At 46.8% G+C, this 19093-nt stretch overlaps 1 protein-coding gene across 1 annotated transcript in view; it reads left to right on the top strand.

Moving 5' to 3' along the window:
* Positions 1–19093, top strand: part of LOC146868321 (solute carrier family 2, facilitated glucose transporter member 5-like) — a 140675-nt gene that overhangs the window by 24224 nt on the left and 97358 nt on the right. Inside the window, exon 3 of the mRNA XM_085609741.1 lies at positions 15302–15462. Within this exon, the coding sequence (XP_085465867.1) occupies positions 15302–15462 (161 nt within the window). The remainder of the gene's footprint in view (positions 1–15301; positions 15463–19093) is intronic.

Raw genomic sequence — 19093 nt, 5'->3', positions numbered from 1 at the left:
AAGTGCGCAAACCGAGCAATTGCCACAAGGGTAATGCCCAGAGGGGATGTTGGTTTCACGTGGACTTGTTTTGGGTCTGGTGTGGACCAGTCGGTCCCGAATATTCGCAGACCTTTTGAATGCGAAACGAGGAGGAGGCATCTGCATGTTGGTGGTACTAAGCAGATGCCAGTGCCTCCGGATAATTTGCCTGATTTTTGTGGACAGTGGTCCAAAGGTAGTGACCACTGGGATGCAATCTCCTTTCTCTTTTTTGGTTTTCTCCAACAAGGCTGCGCGTGGAGTGTTAAGTGCTCGTTTTTTAGCCTGTCTTATGACCTTCCTGGGGTACGCCCGGTCCTGTAGTTTACTGGCCAAGATGTCAGATTGTGCAGAGTACTCCTGTGCGGTGGAGCAGTTTCTACGGTATCTAAGAAACTGTCCCACAGGCAAGTTGTCCCGAAGGGCCCTCGGGTGGTAGGAGCTGTAATGCAAAAGAGAATTTTTGTCCGTTGGTTTATGGTGAACCGTGGTCACCAACCTGTCGCCCTCAGATAGGATGTCTAAATCCAAATAGACTGCTCTGGTTTTACTCACTTCCCAGGTGAATTTTAAGCACTCATCCAAACCATTGAGCCAGGCCAAAAAATCATTTAGTTCTGTTTCGGTCCCTTCCCAAATACAGAGTATATCATCTATATATCTCTTCCAGAGGACAATGTTCCTCTGGAAGAGATTAGTGTCGGTATCGATGTAGTAGGCTTCGAACTGGCCTACATAAATGCAGGCCAGACTAGGGGCGAATGTAGCCCCCATCGAAGTCCCCGACACTTGGAGATATATCTGATCTTTGCATAAAAAGAAATTTTGGGTCAACGCAATTTCTATGCATTGAAGGACAAACGTTTGGGGGCAATCATAGAACCATTCAGAGTCCCTCAGGGCACGCGCCGCTGCCACCAGCGTGGCTTCCTGAGGGATGCTGGTATACAGCGATTCTATGTCAATGGTGACTAGAAATTGGTTAGTTGGATTATACAAGACATCCTCCAGTATTCTCAACACGTCCGTGGTGTCCTGGACATATGAGGGTTGCGTGATGACGCATTCCCTGAGAAAAAAGTCTGCAAACTGGGATAGAGGTTCTAGTAACGACTGGATCCCGGAGACTATCGGTCGTCCGGGCGGGGGCTGTTGTTTTTTGTGAATTTTTGGTACGATATAGAATGCCGGCATCCTGGGTTTTGTATTAATCAGGAATTCGGCTTCCCTATACGTAATCCATTTCTTTTCTTTAGCCTCAGTTACCAGTTGGACAATGGTCGCCTGCAAGTCATTAGTTGGGTCCCGCGCTAAAGGTCTGTAGTTGCAGCGGTTCCCCAAAAGCCTAGCCACCTCTGTGTCGTAGTCAAGTGTATCCATCACTACGACCGCCCCGCCCTTATCGGCTGGCTTGATGGTGATTGTTTGGTTGTTTTGTAGGCTCGTCAATGCCTGCCAATCTCTAGAACTCATATTGCTGTGATCCACAGTCTGCATATTTTGTTCAATTTTGCCAATCTCTTGTAAGATCTTTTGTTCAAATACCACAGTCTCCGGACCTGTTGTATTGCCAGGAGGGCAAAACTGGGAAGGGCGCCGCAAATTAGTACAGAAGTTGGATACGTCCTCTTTTTCTTTACCGGCAAAGTACTTTTTAAGTTTTATCTTCCTCATTAACCCGTACAGTTCTGCCCGGAGTTGGAACCCATCATGACGTGGGGTAGGGACAAATCCCAACCCCTTGTTAAGTATAGCGGATTCCGCCTCTGTAAGGGGGTGATGGGAGAGATTGACTATGGGCAATGTAAGCTAGGCTCGCCATAGAAGTAAACTTCATAATTGATTTGCTCTAAGCCTGCCTGAACGCTTTGCGAGTTAAAACTCTTATAGTTAATCTACTTCTCATATTTATAGCCATCAATACGGATGTATAAACTATTGGTTCACATTGTGAGCAGGTCCTTGTTGTTTATAATGTACTGAGTGGGGGATGACCTGCTTTCTGCCCCTTAGCTCCTTTATATAGATTAGGTCTTGAGAACGGCAGCTTAGCCGTGAGAGCTTTTTAAGAATTCTTTTTGCACACGAGGTACAGCACAGCACATCATAACTCGGTTGCACACCTGTTGAGAGTCTCTGTGTAGACGATAGGACACCCTACCCTCCCTCCCCTCCCGTTCTTTCTCCACCAACACCCACAGTATCACGGTGAGAGATGGACAAGTGCTGTCTAGCCTTCACTGACGAGCATATTGCATCCATATTATCAGGCCCTTCCCTCCTGCCCAATGCACCCCTTGATGGGACGACTTCAGCTAGGGAAGAATGGGAAAAATTGTCAAATACCAGAAAACGACAAATAAGAATTGCCCTCCACGGAGCGCTCATGACGGAATATCTTAGAGCAGGGGCAGCACCAGCCAGTCTCCTAGTGCGTATTGAGCCTAAGATCTTTCTAGAAGACAAGAGATTCCGGGTGGACTGGAGCTACATAGCTAACAAGTGCACCCGGGACTGGCTTGTCTTGATAATCAATACAGCTAAACGACTCAGTGATGAACTCCTAAAAGAAATCTTGGATATAGAGGAAACCCTAAAAGCGGACACCACCATCACTGACACGAAGGAACAACTAGCCAGAATCCAAAATGACCTTGGGGATTATCAGGCATACATGGTTAACCATGGTTAACCAAAAGATTAAAGGCCTCAAGCGCAACCTAGAGAGATTTAGTCATGAATGGGCTTTTCCCTATATTGAAGATCAGTATTATCAGCAACCACCACCTCCCCAATCTACGTTCCAACCTCGGGGACGGGGTGGTCGCCAACAAGGCAGGAGGACACCTAACAACTGGACGTTTGATAATACAAGCAGCGAAGAGGATGAAACAAGTGCCCAAACAACAACTTCTAACGCCAGGGTTAGGTTCAATCCACAAGATAGGACCAATGAGGATCTAGGAGCCATGTTCCGGGTTTTTTTAGGTCAACAAACACTCAACACGGGAGACCAGAGGGGCAACAACTACAGAGGTCGGGGACGGGGCCGGGCTCGGCAGAACCCGAACTCAACCTGGCAGGCCTTCTCCCCCAGGATCACCCGCAGCAGAGGCAGAACACCCCTATAATCACGAAGGTTAACAACATTGTAGTCAATCTCTCCCATCACCCCCTTACAGAGGCGGAATCCGCTATACTTAACAAGGGGTTGGGATTTGTCCCTACCCCACGTCATGATGGGTTCCAACTCCGGGCAGAACTGTACGGGTTAATGAGGAAGATAAAACTTAAAAAGTACTTTGCCGGTAAAGAAAAAGAGGACGTATCCAACTTCTGTACTAATTTGCGGCGCCCTTCCCAGTTTTGCCCTCCTGGCAATACAACAGGTCCGGAGACTGTGGTATTTGAACAAAAGATCTTACAAGAGATTGGCAAAATTGAACAAAATATGCAGACTGTGGATCACAGCAATATGAGTTCTAGAGATTGGCAGGCATTGACGAGCCTACAAAACAACCAAACAATCACCATCAAGCCAGCCGATAAGGGCGGGGCGGTCGTAGTGATGGATACACTTGACTACGACACAGAGGTGGCTAGGCTTTTGGGGAACCGCTGCAACTACAGACCTTTAGCGCGGGACCCAACTAATGACTTGCAGGCGACCATTGTCCAACTGGTAACTGAGGCTAAAGAAAAGAAATGGATTACGTATAGGGAAGCCGAATTCCTGATTAATACAAAACCCAGGATGCCGGCATTCTATATCGTACCAAAAATTCACAAAAAACAACAGCCCCCGCCCGGACGACCGATAGTCTCCGGGATCCAGTCGTTACTAGAACCTCTATCCCAGTTTGCAGACTTTTTTCTCAGGGAATGCGTCATCACGCAACCCTCATATGTCCAGGACACCACGGACGTGTTGAGAATACTGGAGGATGTCTTGTATAATCCAACTAACCAATTTCTAGTCACCATTGACATAGAATCGCTGTATACCAGCATCCCTCAGGAAGCCACGCTGGTGGCAGCGGCGCGTGCCCTGAGGGACTCTGAATGGTTCTATGATTGCCCCCAAACGTTTGTCCTTCAATGCATAGAAATTGCGTTGACCCAAAATTTCTTTTTATGCAAAGATCAGATATATCTCCAAGTGTCGGGGACTTCGATGGGGGCTACATTCGCCCCTAGTCTGGCCTGCATTTATGTAGGCCAGTTCGAAGCCTACTACATCGATACCGACACTAATCTCTTCCAGAGGAACATTGTCCTCTGGAAGAGATATATAGATGATATACTCTGTATTTGGGAAGGGACCGAAACAGAACTAAATGATTTTTTGGCCTGGCTCAATGGTTTGGATGAGTGCTTAAAATTCACCTGGGAAGTGAGTAAAACCAGAGCAGTCTATTTGGATTTAGACATCCTATCTGAGGGCGACAGGTTGGTGACCACGGTTCACCATAAACCAACGGACAAAAATTCTCTTTTGCATTACAGCTCCTACCACCCGAGGGCCCTTCGGGACAACTTGCCTGTGGGACAGTTTCTTAGATACCGTAGAAACTGCTCCACCGCACAGGAGTACTCTGCACAATCTGACATCTTGGCCAGTAAACTACAGGACCGGGCGTACCCCAGGAAGGTCATAAGACAGGCTAAAAAACGAGCACTTAACACTCCACGCGCAGCCTTGTTGGAGAAAACCAAAAAAGAGAAAGGAGATTGCATCCCAGTGGTCACTACCTTTGGACCACTGTCCACAAAAATCAGGCAAATTATCCGGAGGCACTGGCATCTGCTTAGTACCACCAACATGCAGATGCCTCCTCCTCGTTTCGCATTCAAAAGGTCTGCGAATATTCGGGACCGACTGGTCCACACCAGACCCAAAACAAGTCCACGTGAAACCAACATCCCCTCTGGGCATTACCCTTGTGGCAATTGCTCGGTTTGCGCACTTACATCACAAACCAAAAGTGTCACTCTTAAAAACAACAAGATCTGGTTTCTAAATAAATTTAGCAATTGTAACACCTCACATGTAATATACAGATTGACATGCCCCTGTGAGCTCCACTACATCGGCCTTACCACCAGAAAGGTAAAAACAAGAATACAGGAACACCTAAGCACACTCCGTGCAGGAAAATTGAGCACCAAACTGGTGCAACATTTTCAAGCGTTAAAACATACGGCGCAAGAAGTGCGCTGGGTAGTTCTTGAGAGAGTTACAGGGGATCAATACAGTATTGAATCCAGACTAAGCAATAGGGAAGCACGATGGATTTACCAAGAGGGAGTGGATCAAACGGGACTTAATGACCTTATAGAATGGGGCAAGGTGACTGCATAATTTATCATCTGAACCTATGGCCATTGAGGTTACACCATCAGTTTAATGAGTAAATATGTAGCATTAGGGAACGCTACTTTGGTATTTTCAACCTAGGACCACTGACCGCAGTTGCCAACTACTTAACATTGAAGTTCTGTATACATCATCCTTATCGGTGAGACAAGCAGACTCGGATATATACTTATAGGAACAACCCAGGAAATACATCACTTGGGAAATTCAGCAAAATAAGTATGCCAATGAGTGCAGATTATGATAATAAGACACTCCCCATTGTAACATGGCCATCATCCGCTGCACTACACCAAGTTTTGTTTACATTAAACAGAGTACTGTTTATTGGTAGAACGAACAGTAGATCAACTAAAAGAGACTTAACTCGTGAAGCGGTCAGGCAGGCTTAGAGTAGATCAATAATTATGTCTATTCTCATGGCGAGTCTAGCAGGTTATGCCCACTACAAAATGGCGCCCCGCTTTCACTACCGAGTTCTCTTACCAGCGGACTTCAGTTATATCTACATCAAACTGAGCACTGTCCCTTGGTGTTATGAGAAGTAGATTAACTATAAGAGTTTTAACTCGCAAAGCGTTCAGGCAGGCTTAGAGCAAATCAATTATGAAGTTTACTTCTATGGCGAGCCTAGCTTACATTGCCCATTACGAAATGGCGCCGCGCTTTCACTACCGAGTTCCTTCTCCAGCGTAGGACAGTCACATGGTATGCGCTATTACGCTTTTAAACGGCGCCGTGGAACGATCGTGTTGTTCCTGGGCTGAGTAAACGCCAGTTACGAACAGATGCACGGTGAGTGTTGTTAGAAAGCGGAAATCTTGGGGATTTGGACTCGAAACAGGCCTACGAGGGGTGATCTGAATCTGAAATGTAAAAAGAGGTAGTTGTGGAGATGGAGGGGCACTGGCATCTCTATAGGGGATGTATAATGTGTAGGCAATGATTACCGGAGACATGGAAGCATCATTTTAAACGGGAGGGGGACACATCCATATTACAAAATATACAAGTACAAAAACGAGAGTAAGCATGTATCTTTTATCATGTATTATACATTACAGACTCACGTTTGGAGCGAAGCAAACGGTGCCTTGAACGCGCACAGAGAGCCGCAAGGTCCTAAGGGTAAAGGTATGCCCAACGCGGGCAAAACCCTGGTAAATATATGCCATATGGGGGGTTCTATAAGACCAATAGGACATTCGCCCTATTTCTAACAGGTTACCAACCCAGTTGTGCTGTTGTGTGTGTGTATATTCTCTTTTTGTCTCCCACAGAATGGTTTTTAAACGAGAACATTGAGGTGCAGGGTGAATGGAACAGACCCCACGCCCTGAAGAAGTTACCGTGAGTGTTGTCCAATGGTAACGAAACATGTCGGCATTTTAACACATGAGCTATCACGCAGCTGAGAATAAAGTATACAAGCCAGTGTGATTCAGCTCTTTTAGATATTATTACATATCACTAAGGGGTTGAGACGTGCACATATTCTAGCACAGTTTCTTTTTCTTTCTTAAACATACACCCTAGCACCTATTTAGTTTATCACTAGTATCAGACACTATTTCTTGCTTTTGGAGTGTTGGTAGCTGATGATGAGAAATTGAGGTAGCAGGCGAGTACCATCCTGCTTAACCCTCTTTGGTGGCGCTACCGTGAGGCACCAACACTCCTCTCACTCCTTTTTTCTTCCATTTTTCACTTCACCATATTTGGGTGGGGGAGACATAGGACTAGTATACACAGATAGCCATTCTGACACACCACGTAGACAATTTGTTTTTCGTCCTCTTTTTGTGAACTACACCGTAAATTAGCTTAGACGATAGCATCGCAAGCTATAAATGAGGGTCTAATATTTATAGCCATCAATACGGATGTATAAACTATTGGTTCACATTGTGAGCAGGTCCTTGTTGTTTATAATGTACTGAGTGGGGGATGACCTGCTTTCTGCCCCTTAGCTCCTTTATATAGATTAGGTCCCCATACCAACAAGTCAAATGCTTGCCATAGACTTTACATGAGTCACCTATCCATCAAATCTTCCTCGTGCAAGCAGCAGAGGTATCCTGCACTGAGTCAATTGATCACTTTCTCAGGGCAGACGACTGACCATCCACCCACTTGTGAGAGATAGCTGAGCTATCCAATGCTCAGATATTTGATTCTCACCTAATGATGACAACAGATATTTCCTCACTTGCCAAAGACAACAGAGCTATCCTTGGTTCTCTAATTTAGTCCATGCTAAGGGCATATCATTTAGTCTGTTAATGAACAATCTATGAATATCCACATCTATGGGGCCAATTCCAATTTCGACCGGAAGGGCTCCGAACGATGGGAGGAGCCCTTCCGACCGAATCAGAACGTGTCGGCCGGATTCATTACATGTGAGCAGCGGTAAAGTTATATTCACCTGACTGTTTGGCAAAATAATTCCACTATAACAGTGTGCTTGTGCGAAGAGACTGATTATACCACCATGGATAAGTACTTGCGTGATTTTCACCGTGCAGAACAACAACACGCACAAAGCACTATGGGATTGGTAGTCTTTAAAACAACAGTCACGTGTTGCACCAATTTAAAAGCAGGCTCAAGCGCACCTGGGCGCTTGTAATCCAGTCCGTGAACAAGGCAACACGCCGAAACGTTGGACTAATGGAAACAGGCGCTTGAAAATTGTGATTAAAACCATTCCCATCTGTATTGGGCCTCACCTTGTGTGTCTTGCAGAGAGAATTCAATGGGCTGCCCCGTGCCCATCTGTGAGGCCGCCCTGAAGGGCCAGGAGCTCCGGTAACAGGGGAACGCCTTGTGCTTCTTTGGAATGTGTAATGAGGAGCTCGGTCCACTCGCACCTCCCAGCCTACAACAGGATCGCCACTGAGCAAAAAAGGTCGGTGCGTGGAAGGGATTCTGGCAGAGTTACATGCTGTCAGGATCGTGCAGTATGAGGATGACTTTTTCCTAATTGTAAATAATTACATGTGAGCAGCGGTAAAGTTATATTCACCTGACTGTTTGGCAAAATAATTCCACTATAACAGTGTGCTTGTGCGAAGAGACTGATTATACCACCATGGATAAGTACTTGCGTGATTTTCACCGTGCAGAACAACAACACGCACAAAGCACTATGGGATTGGTAGTCTTTAAAACAACAGTCACGTGTTGCACCAATTTAAAAGCAGGCTCAAGCGCACCTGGGCGCTTGTAATCCAGTCCGTGAACAAGGCAACACGCCGAAACGTTGGACTAATGGAAACAGGCGCTTGAAAATTGTGATTAAAACCATTCCCATCTGTATTGGGCCTCACCTTGTGTGTCTTGCAGAGAGAATTCAATGGGCTGCCCCGTGCCCATCTGTGAGGCCGCCCTGAAGGGCCAGGAGCTCCGGTAACAGGGGAACGCCTTGTGCTTCTTTGGAATGTGTAATGAGGAGCTCGGTCCACTCGCACCTCCCAGCCTACAACAGGATCGCCACTGAGCAAAAAAGGTCGGTGCGTGGAAGGGATTCTGGCAGAGTTACATGCTGTCAAGATCGTGCAGTATGAGGATGACTTTTTCCTAATTGTAAATAATTACATGTGAGCAGCGGTAAAGTTATATTCACCTGACTGTTTGGCAAAATAATTCCACTATAACAGTGTGCTTGTGCGAAGAGACTGATTATACCACCATGGATAAGTACTTGCGTGATTTTCACCGTGCAGAACAACAACACGCACAAAGCACTATGGGATTGGTAGTCTTTAAAACAACAGTCACGTGTTGCACCAATTTAAAAGCAGGCTCAAGCGCACCTGGGCGCTTGTAATCCAGTCCGTGAACAAGGCAACACGCCGAAACGTTGGACTAATGGAAACAGGCGCTTGAAAATTGTGATTAAAACCATTCCCATCTGTATTGGGCCTCACCTTGTGTGTCTTGCAGAGAGAATTCAATGGGCTGCCCCGTGCCCATCTGTGAGGCCGCCCTGAAGGGCCAGGAGCTCCGGTAACAGGGGAACGCCTTGTGCTTCTTTGGAATGTGTAATGAGGAGCTCGGTCCACTCGCACCTCCCAGCCTACAACAGGATCGCCACTGAGCAAAAAAGGTCGGTGCGTGGAAGGGATTCTGGCAGAGTTACATGCTGTCAAGATCGTGCAGTATGAGGATGACTTTTTCCTAATTGTAAATAATTACATGTGAGCAGCGGTAAAGTTATATTCACCTGACTGTTTGGCAAAATAATTCCACTATAACAGTGTGCTTGTGCGAAGAGACTGATTATACCACCATGGATAAGTACTTGCGTGATTTTCACCGTGCAGAACAACAACACGCACAAAGCACTATGGGATTGGTAGTCTTTAAAACAACAGTCACGTGTTGCACCAATTTAAAAGCAGGCTCAAGCGCACCTGGGCGCTTGTAATCCAGTCCGTGAACAAGGCAAGACGCCGAAACGTTGGACTAATGGAAACAGGCGCTTGAAAATTGTGATTAAAACCATTCCCATCTGTATTGGGCCTCACCTTGTGTGTCTTGCAGAGAGAATTCAATGGGCTGCCCCGTGCCCATCTGTGAGGCCGCCCTGAAGGGCCAGGAGCTCTGGTAACAGGGGAACGCCTTGTGCTTCTTTGGAATATATATATATATATATGTATATATGTATATATATATATATATATATATATATATATATATATATATATATATATAGTTACCTGATAAATACTTACCATTTCATTGTAAAGGCATGCATGGTAAAGGCATTGCTTGGTAAAGGATGCATTTTTAAGGGATTGCGTGGTAAATGCCGTGTTGTAAATGCTGGTTCCCCATACCAACAAGTCAAATGCTTGCCATAGACTTTACATGAGTCACCTATCCATCAAATCTTCCTCGTGCAAGCAGCAGAGGTATCCTGCACTGAGTCAATTGATCACTTTCTCAGGGCAGACGACTGACCATCCACCCACTTGTGAGAGATAGCTGAGCTATCCAATGCTCAGATATTTGATTCTCACCTAATGATGACAACAGATATTTCCTCACTTGCCAAAGACAACAGAGCTATCCTTGGTTCTCTAATTTAGTCCATGCTAAGGGCATATCATTTAGTCTGTTAATGAACAATCTATGAATATCCACATCTATGGGGCCAATTCCGATTTCGACCGGAAGGGCTCCGAACGATGGGAGGAGCCCTTCCGACCGAATCAGAACGTGTCGGCCGGATTCCTTTCCGACCGAGCCATTCCGATGGGCTCGGTCGGAAAGGAATCCGACTCGGATTTCCGGATTGCTGACGACAGGCTCAGGGAGCCTGTCCGCTGTCTGGAAATCCCTCAGTACTCCCCCGGCCGCGGGAGTACGATGCCAGTTTTTCACTGCCTTTTCGTGCCGGTCTTTCCGGCATGAAAAGGTAGTCGGAAACTGTCTTTGGGGACCAGTAGGGCCCCCATGGGTGCGAGGCTGCCGAATGGGGCCTGTGGGGGCACCTGTGGATCCCTGCACCCGGTGGCAGGCACCTTGGGGTGCCGGCCACAGGGTGCAGGGATGAACTGCACCCCTGCTTTTCACAATGCAAGCATGCATTCTGCTTTGAATGCATGCTTGCATTGTGAAGTATATGAGTGCGACCGAACCCTGTTCAGTCACATCGTACATGCAGGGCCATAACCGACGACAGCAGGTCGGTCGGTTACGGCTCCTGACCGATGTCGAACGGTCCGTCTGACATCGGAATCGGCCCCTAAGTAGACAAGCATTGGCATAGCCAATAGGTCTTGCCTTTGTGACCTAATAAATGTTTAGACATGCAACAGTTGATGTTGTTGCACCAAGGATATTGTGTTGCATAACTAAATACTTATAAGGCCCCAAAAGCGAGACCTATTGGCTATGCCAATGCTTGTTTTATGGTGGCCTCCTGCCCTGCAGGGCTGGTTGGGCCTTGGCCCGGCACTGGAAGCTTAGGGTGAGAATATTGACTGGGTGCTGTGAATGAGGGAAGGGATGGGGATTGGTAGGGTCTGTTAGTGGCTATGCCCAAAAGGAAAAGAAAAGGGAAAGGGGATGGGAATGGAAGGGAAGGAAAGGGAAAGGGGAAGGAAAGGGAAGAGAAAGGAAGGGAAAGGAACCAGACCAAGACCTGCAAACACTGTCAAAACATCGACAAACCATTGACAAACCAATTAGGGGTCATAGAAGGTATATAAAGCATGTGTGCATGAACATAAGTGTATCGTGTACAGCTTTGGCATGTTGATTTATATAAGTGGAAAGTGGGGAAGGAATTGGATCGGAGGCACACAGTCACCGAAAGAAGAGTAATCCCTGTCACAGTCGATGTTCTTTCTCTAAGAACAGGCAATATGCGTGTGGTGCTTGCAAGCAGAGCGAGACTGCACGCACAGTTTGTAAGCAGGGATAGCTGTGCTGCTGGCAAGAACACGCAGTCTGCATGTGATAAATGTAAACAGAGATATACAACACTCACTGTTATTAAACAAGGATTACAATGTTGTTTGTAAGCATTTCTATGCCTCATGTGAGCAAGTCAAATCTATATAAGCTATGGCTGTTGTTACAAAGTAGAGGAAAGGCGCAGGAAAAGATGTTAGAACAAGAAACGCCAGTGGTGCGCGCGCGCGAAAAATGAAAGTAGGCTGCACTCGCGAAAGTGATCGCGGCTGTACATATTGCAAAGCTGCCGGCTGCGCGCGCGCGTGCGCGCTCGCGTGAACGCAAGCTTGTCGCCAGCCAGCAGCACTTTGAAAACTCACCTACTAAATGTCTCTCCGAGCAGCGCATGCGCGCTGACTCAGCGAGACCTAAAAAACTGTTTATTTTAAGCCATCAACCCACCTTCCTTGTGAAAGCTTACTCTACTCACCTACAGTTACTGCCATAGCCTGCTGGGAACAGAGCCAGAAGGCAAATGTCATCTCTAAGCTTCATATGAATTCATTCAAAAATCTTTCTTGCAGATGATCTATGGGAAGAGTGAGAGATGTAGCGGAAGAACTCATGTTGCTCTCTGCTATAGAAGCATCTAGTTTAATGTTCCAGAGAAGTTGCATTGTTTTTTCACTGCAGTGAATTTCTGATGCCTGTTGTTGCCTCAAGAAAAGCCATGGGCTCAGAGGCACAATCAGTAGGGAGTAGCTCTGCTGAAAAGAAGTACCCTACTGACGAAATCAGCATGGATCTCCCTGGATCATGACCACAGGAAGGTGACCCTGCCCAGCCAAAGAACCCAAGTGTATTGTTACTGGAGAGGCACTGAAATTCGGGTATCGGGGGTTGTAACCAGATAGAGAAAAGCAACCCATGGAGGGTTCAGCAAGACTCCAAGGGACATCTTTTAGGAGGAGAAAAGCTGGAGTTGCCTTCACCCGCTTCAACGGGTCCTCCATTTGGGGTCACTATGTTGTTCTTAAAGGAAACAGCCATCATTTTAGCATACACTAAACAGGTCCCACATGACACTTGCAGAAAAGAAAGATATCCCATTTATAAATTGATCAGACTTTATCTGGAAGCCAGATGGCTCTTCACCAAAGTGTGACGGGGAAAAGACCTGTACCGCTGCATCTCATTCCCATCTGCCACCTTTCTGTACTCTGTTAGCCCATAGCCTGGTTTGTAAGTAGTAGCCTACCTGATTGTACGACTGAATATTGACATCAAGGACAGAATATTGAGGGCCAAAATATTGAAAAGGAAAGTGCATATAGGGAAGTATCGATTTACTATTCCTAACTCCACATCTGCGTACCTTGAGGAGATATGTACCACGTAGGTCCATATATCTGGAATTAGGTATAGAAAATCTAGACTTACTTACCTGTTAATATTTTGGTTTGATATTTGTCCTCAATATTTAGTACCCTCCATATTCTGACCTGTGGGGATGGGTGCCATCCCCACAACTCTTGTAGAGTCTATAACTCTAGTAGAGGAGACATCAAAGAAAGCATGAGAAGCACCTTCTGCTGAGAAGGTGTAATACAAGGCAGACACAATGTTGATCATGGAAGCAGATTGGAGCTACATGAAATTCACCGACCGAGTCGTTTCCGGGTCCGAACCGCTCCGTACGTCTCGGTCATAAGCTAACCGTGGCGTGCAATGGATGCGATTCACGACCGAGCCAGTATGATGCACGCGTCGGACAGCCTGTGCAAGCAGGACTGTCCGGCTCGCAAAAGCTCCCGGAGTCGGACTTCGGGGGTCTGCGCCGGACCCCCCGACACCAGCAGCCGTACGACTCGCACACAGGGGGAGACACATGGGACTCCTCCACACAGGCATGTACGGCGCGGATGGCACCAACACGTACCCACTGTAGGGGCGCACTTGTTCGAGACGTACCCATTCAGTCAATGGGAGCGCATGAACACGTCGTACAACTGGCTCCCATTGAGTCCGACCGAACCGAGTCCGACAGCATACGTGCGCATCGTACTCGCTCGGTCGGACTGTAGGGGTCCGGCTCGGTCAGAAAACCCTCCGGATCCGACTCGGTCGGAGTGCTTTCCGACCCGAATCAGAATCGGCCCCTGAGTAGTAAAAGGTGTTATTGCCTAACTCGGCGAGCCATATTTTATTGCAGAAACTGGACTCTGCAGAGCACACATGGTCACAGATCCCCACTACAGGTGCTTTACCCCCATTAGCAGTGGCAGCCATCACCATTTTCAACAGATGCACCACCATGGCGGGACTGCACGGCACTCGCTGCATGCAAATTCTACTTTTAACCCTCTTCGAAGAGTCTGGCTGCTGTGTGCCTGACTAAAGAACAGGGTCTTTGGAGGAGGCTGGGCTGTACAGAATAGCACTGTACTATTGAACGGACAACGTATTTAGCATATAAATTGTGCAACAAACATCATAGATGATAAAGAGTCTTCAAAATTCCCCAAAAATGTATTTCTTTAACATGAAGGCATTCCACTAGATTGTATCACTGCCTCAAGTGATAGTTTCTAAACGTGAACTTAGAAACATTCATGCCCCCTTCCCACTACTGTGCTGTTAGAATGCCTTAAGTTAACCATGTGGATAGTCCATTCTCATATGTACCCCATATGAAGCAAAGGTTGATATTCTGATAGACCAACATAAAAGTTTAGTAAACATAGGGGCCTATTTACAAGCTCAGTGCACCACCGGAACACACAGTGCAGTCCCATATCTACGAGGCCATGGAAAGCCACCCTGCACCTCTGCACATTACTTATTCGCAGCGTGGCACTGCAGGCTGGCTTGTAACACAGCATAGTGTCATTTTCTTGTAAATAAGCCCCCACTTTTATTTAGCGTCGCTTATCCTAATCTGATGAATTTCAAGGTGGTTTCAAATGTGATGATAAAGGAAAAGGGGGCACAGTAAAATAAGCTAATTGCCTAGGATCACACAATTTGGTCACACATGAAAGCTGGGATTGTTTTTAAGATTTCCTCCTTGTGCAATTCAGCCACTAGATGGGTGTCTCTTTGACATGATTGATATCCAATTTGAATGCTTTGCTTTTGTCTGAGCAGCCACATCGGTAGTTGTGTTAAATACAGATTACATCTTAACTGAAGTTGAAATTAGAAGACTTTCAAGAAAATGGTGATGGAGCTAAGAGGGTTAGCATCAGAATCCACAGATTGCCTTGGCTAAGCTCCTTCTTGGCTCAAGGTTCAAAGAGGACCTTGAGCTGAGCCAGAGCCAGGCATCTGCTTCGAACCTGTTTCAGGCCTTCAGTGACTTGCCTTCCTCTACTCAAACTGCAGGCCTAGGAGACATAATGCAAAAGAGGGAAGGTACCATTGCCCACTCCACATGATCCTAATATTCTGTCCTCTTCATTGATTTTTTTTTTCTCCATTTTTGTCACTTTTCAGTTCATGCAGGAATTTTACAACCGCACCTTCCTTCATCGCTATGGTGTTGGCATGGACGAAGATCACATGACAGTCCTGTGGTCTCTCACTGTCTCCCTCTACCCTCTGGGCGGATTCTTCGGCTCTCTGCTGGTCGGTGTGCTGGTGAACAGGATTGGCAGGTAAATTTCACCATGTCTGAAAATGAAACTGGAGTGTGTAGCATCTTCCCCAGCCCAGGAGCATGCAAATTAACACACCACAGACAGAGCTATGTAACAGAAGCCTCTCTTCCTCAATGTACGATTAAGCACTGCACACATTGCTTCATAACCTTTTTAACTACACCTTAACACCTCTCAGCAGCTGTCTGTAGTCCATCCAGGACCACAAGGGTCCTAGTGCTCATAGCATCAAGACACTACATCTTCCCCTGTATTAAATAACAAGCATTTACAATGCAATGGTCTCGGCATTGGTAAAGGTAGAGCTATTGGCATTGCTCATGACATTATTTTTGTGTATGTTTGTGTTTTTAAAACATGTAGAGAAACAGCATTGTTGTTTACAATGTCAATAGCTTAATCAGTGTGTGTGTAGGTGGCTCTGTGTGTGGGTGCAAATGCAATAGGTCTCGCATTTGAGAGTGATTAAGCTATTGACATTGTAAATAACAATGCCATTTCTTTAAATGTTTTAAAAACAAAAATAATGTCATGAGCAATGCCAATTTTTCAGCGATTTCTAAGCACTGTACAGAACATGTCACTATTACCAAACGTTATGCTACAGAGTGTATCCAGCTCTGAAAGAAGGAAGGTTGTCAGCCCTGCCGAGAATTAGACGTGTGCACTGCAGATGAAGTCGGTATCGGCAGCGCGTGTTTCTCGCTCGGCCACCCTGTGAATCTTGGCTGCAGTCCGACATGGTGAAGGGATAAATACCCATCCCTCCATCTTCCCACTAGTCTAGCGCCCTCCCTAGTCTGTACTTGGCACACACAACGCTCCGCAGGTTGGATTGTCCTGTATGACGGGAGCGCCCACGCAGGCACACGCTGAAGGACCTTTACATAGACGAACGGTATTGGTTAATGCGCCCTCAGTGGCCTGCATTCTGAACTGTCGAGGTCTGGGTTGCTCAAAGGGCCGAAGAACGCATTCTCCAGGCTAGCAGCTGCTTCTTGCCGCCAGAAGTGGTTTTTTAAAATTTTATTTGGACCGGAAAGTCATAACGTTTTGTGAAGTGGGCGTTCCTAGATGCGATTTGAGCGTGCTTTTGCGTTGTGCTCTAAAGTCGTCCATAAAAATGCATAGTAAATGGTACAGAGCACGCACCCGTGGCTGCTTCTCTGAAACTGTATTATCCCCGCTCAGTTAAAGAGGGGCAGACACTGTGCTAAGCTTGGAGAAAGCATTTGTGTTATTTTGACATTCCGTCCTTTTTATGGCGCTGATTTGTCAGCGGTCGATGCAAAGGCAGGCCGGTGTTGACTCTGTGTGAAGGATGTTTGCCTGCGGGGCTGGAGGTGGAGACTGAGTGGGCGCTGGGGGCTGAAGCCCCTTGCAAGGCCTGGTGCTGTGGAATAAGGCACTGTCTCACTGCGCGACGCCGTCTCTTGTGCTGCGCAAGTGTGTTACAATTGGGTGCAGTCTCGTGCCCCCCTCTGCCCCGTTTGCCATGTGCATGGCTTGTTGCCGTTGGCAACTATCTGTGCAGCTTCTGATAAGGGGCCGCCTGCTTGCAGGGGGTATGTAATGAAAGGTTCGTGCGCCGTGGGAGTGTTCACTGGGAGGGTGGGAAGCAATCCCGTCACTACACTTTAATAAATAGTTCTCATCTCTTTTGGGGAGCGGTGGAGGGGCGCCGGTGGGGCCGGTTTCCGCAGCTTCAAAGGAAGATATATGTATTAAACACTTCCAGGTGTCTGCCTTCAGCCAGGCCGCCCTCTTAGTGACAGTGTCGCACTCTGCCGCCAGGACTCGGTGCGGGACCGACGGCAAGCCGGTGATGGGTATACCAAGACCAGAGACCCAGGAGCCTTTGATGTAAGGCGAGCTTCCTTGCATCATGCGCTCTCTTTTCAATTGGCACTCACTCACCGTTGGACTTAACGTGATGGGAACATACTTGAACTAGAATTATGAAAACTGTCACACGGTGTTCAGATATAGAAAGTATCTAAGTTAACCCCATGGTCTGCCATGTATTTTCTCTGTTGTGCGACGTATTAATAGAAGAAACCCACTTATGTAAAGCGCTCTGATACCTCCGGGTCAGCCAGCGCTATATAAAACTCAATAAACAAACACTATGGGTGATTTCAATATTTCAATACAAATCGGACTCTATGTAAACAAAAAACATGCAATACATGCTAAGAGCATTATTCTAACAAGGCAGAGCAAAAGGCACACCACCGCCTTTCTCCGAGGCAGAGCAGAAATGCCTCGGAGAAACGCTGCGGCATTTTCGGATTCGGGGCGTGTTTGTCTTTTCTCTCCTCCAGCCATTGGTTGGAGGAGAGAATGAGACTTCTTGCAAAAAACACGCCCCCCGATCCGAAAAGGACGGGGCCTAATCGGAATGACTGACCTCTTCTCCAATGGCTGGCCAGCATTCAAGAGGCCAGCCAATGGAGAACAGGGGAGAAGAGGGGCGGGTTCAAGCCCCTCTTCTCCAAGTCATTAAATCTCGGAGCTAGACTGCGCAAGCGCAGCCTTTGCAGCCGAGACCTAAAAAGTACAGACGGCATTAGCATTATAGTTCCACAATGAGTTGTCGAGGTGCACTCACTGGTCTGCAAGATCGGGTGGTATGAGATAGTTGAGGTGCACAGATGACATGGGCTTAATTGCTTGATCTGGACATTCAGGCGGAGCAGCCTCACTTGTGACCTCAGGAGTAGATGAACATCGAGGTAGGTGATTAAAGTGTGATGGACTTTCCCGGTCGATGCACTGTCACCAAGTCTCCTTTGCATGTTACAACCCTAAAAGAGTCGATAGCAAACAAAGTACCAATTTTCCACTTCCGTTTCTGTTTAACCAGTACCCAGTGCCCTTTGTTGAAGACTGTTTCCTGGGAGCGTCGGCACTGATTAGGCATTTGTTTTCATTTTGCACTTTCGAGAAGTGTCTGCGACACGAACCTTAATGGCATTCATCGATCGGTCTGATATCCATTGTAGTAGTTTGGTTCCGATAGCTCTCCTAAATAGCAAGGTGGAAGGACTCTCACCAGTCGTGGAGTGAACAGTTGATCGATAGGCACTAAGGGCTTTACACATGGCTTGGTTTAGATCGATGCCCATGAATCGTTCAAAAACACCATTGGCTTGGGCCTACTGAGGTGTTCTCTTTTGGTGCTTAATATTAAGTCAAACAAGAAACTCCTTGAATTCTTTGCTATTGTAAGGCAGCCCATTATAAGATTTGAGACTAGAATAGCGGGGATGCCCCAATGCTACACAGATGTCATCAAGCCGCTCAATGACTCTGTCATGAGTTGTCGAAAATTCATCAATGACTACCATGAGATGATGTACATTTCCTAGAGCCTCAAAGAAGTCAGCTGCAACTCTCTCCCAAGCATGCGCAGGAAGGTCAGACATTGTCAATGGATGCTGCATGATCTTGGAGGACAAATGGTTACTAAGTGGCACACTTTCAGCTCCTTCTCAACTTGTTCATCTAGGCGAGTAAACCACACTCAGTGTCTTAGAGCTCTCTTGGTGATGACAATGCCACAATACCCTTCATGGGCCAGCTCAATGACTTGCTGTCACAGGCTGTCAGGTATGATGAATCTCGA

Source organism: Triturus cristatus, chromosome 1_2 (assembly GCF_964204655.1).
Source record: "Triturus cristatus chromosome 1_2, aTriCri1.1, whole genome shotgun sequence".
Lineage (NCBI taxonomy): Eukaryota > Metazoa > Chordata > Amphibia > Caudata > Salamandridae > Triturus > Triturus cristatus.
This window is presented reverse-complemented; position numbering and strand designations above follow the sequence as displayed.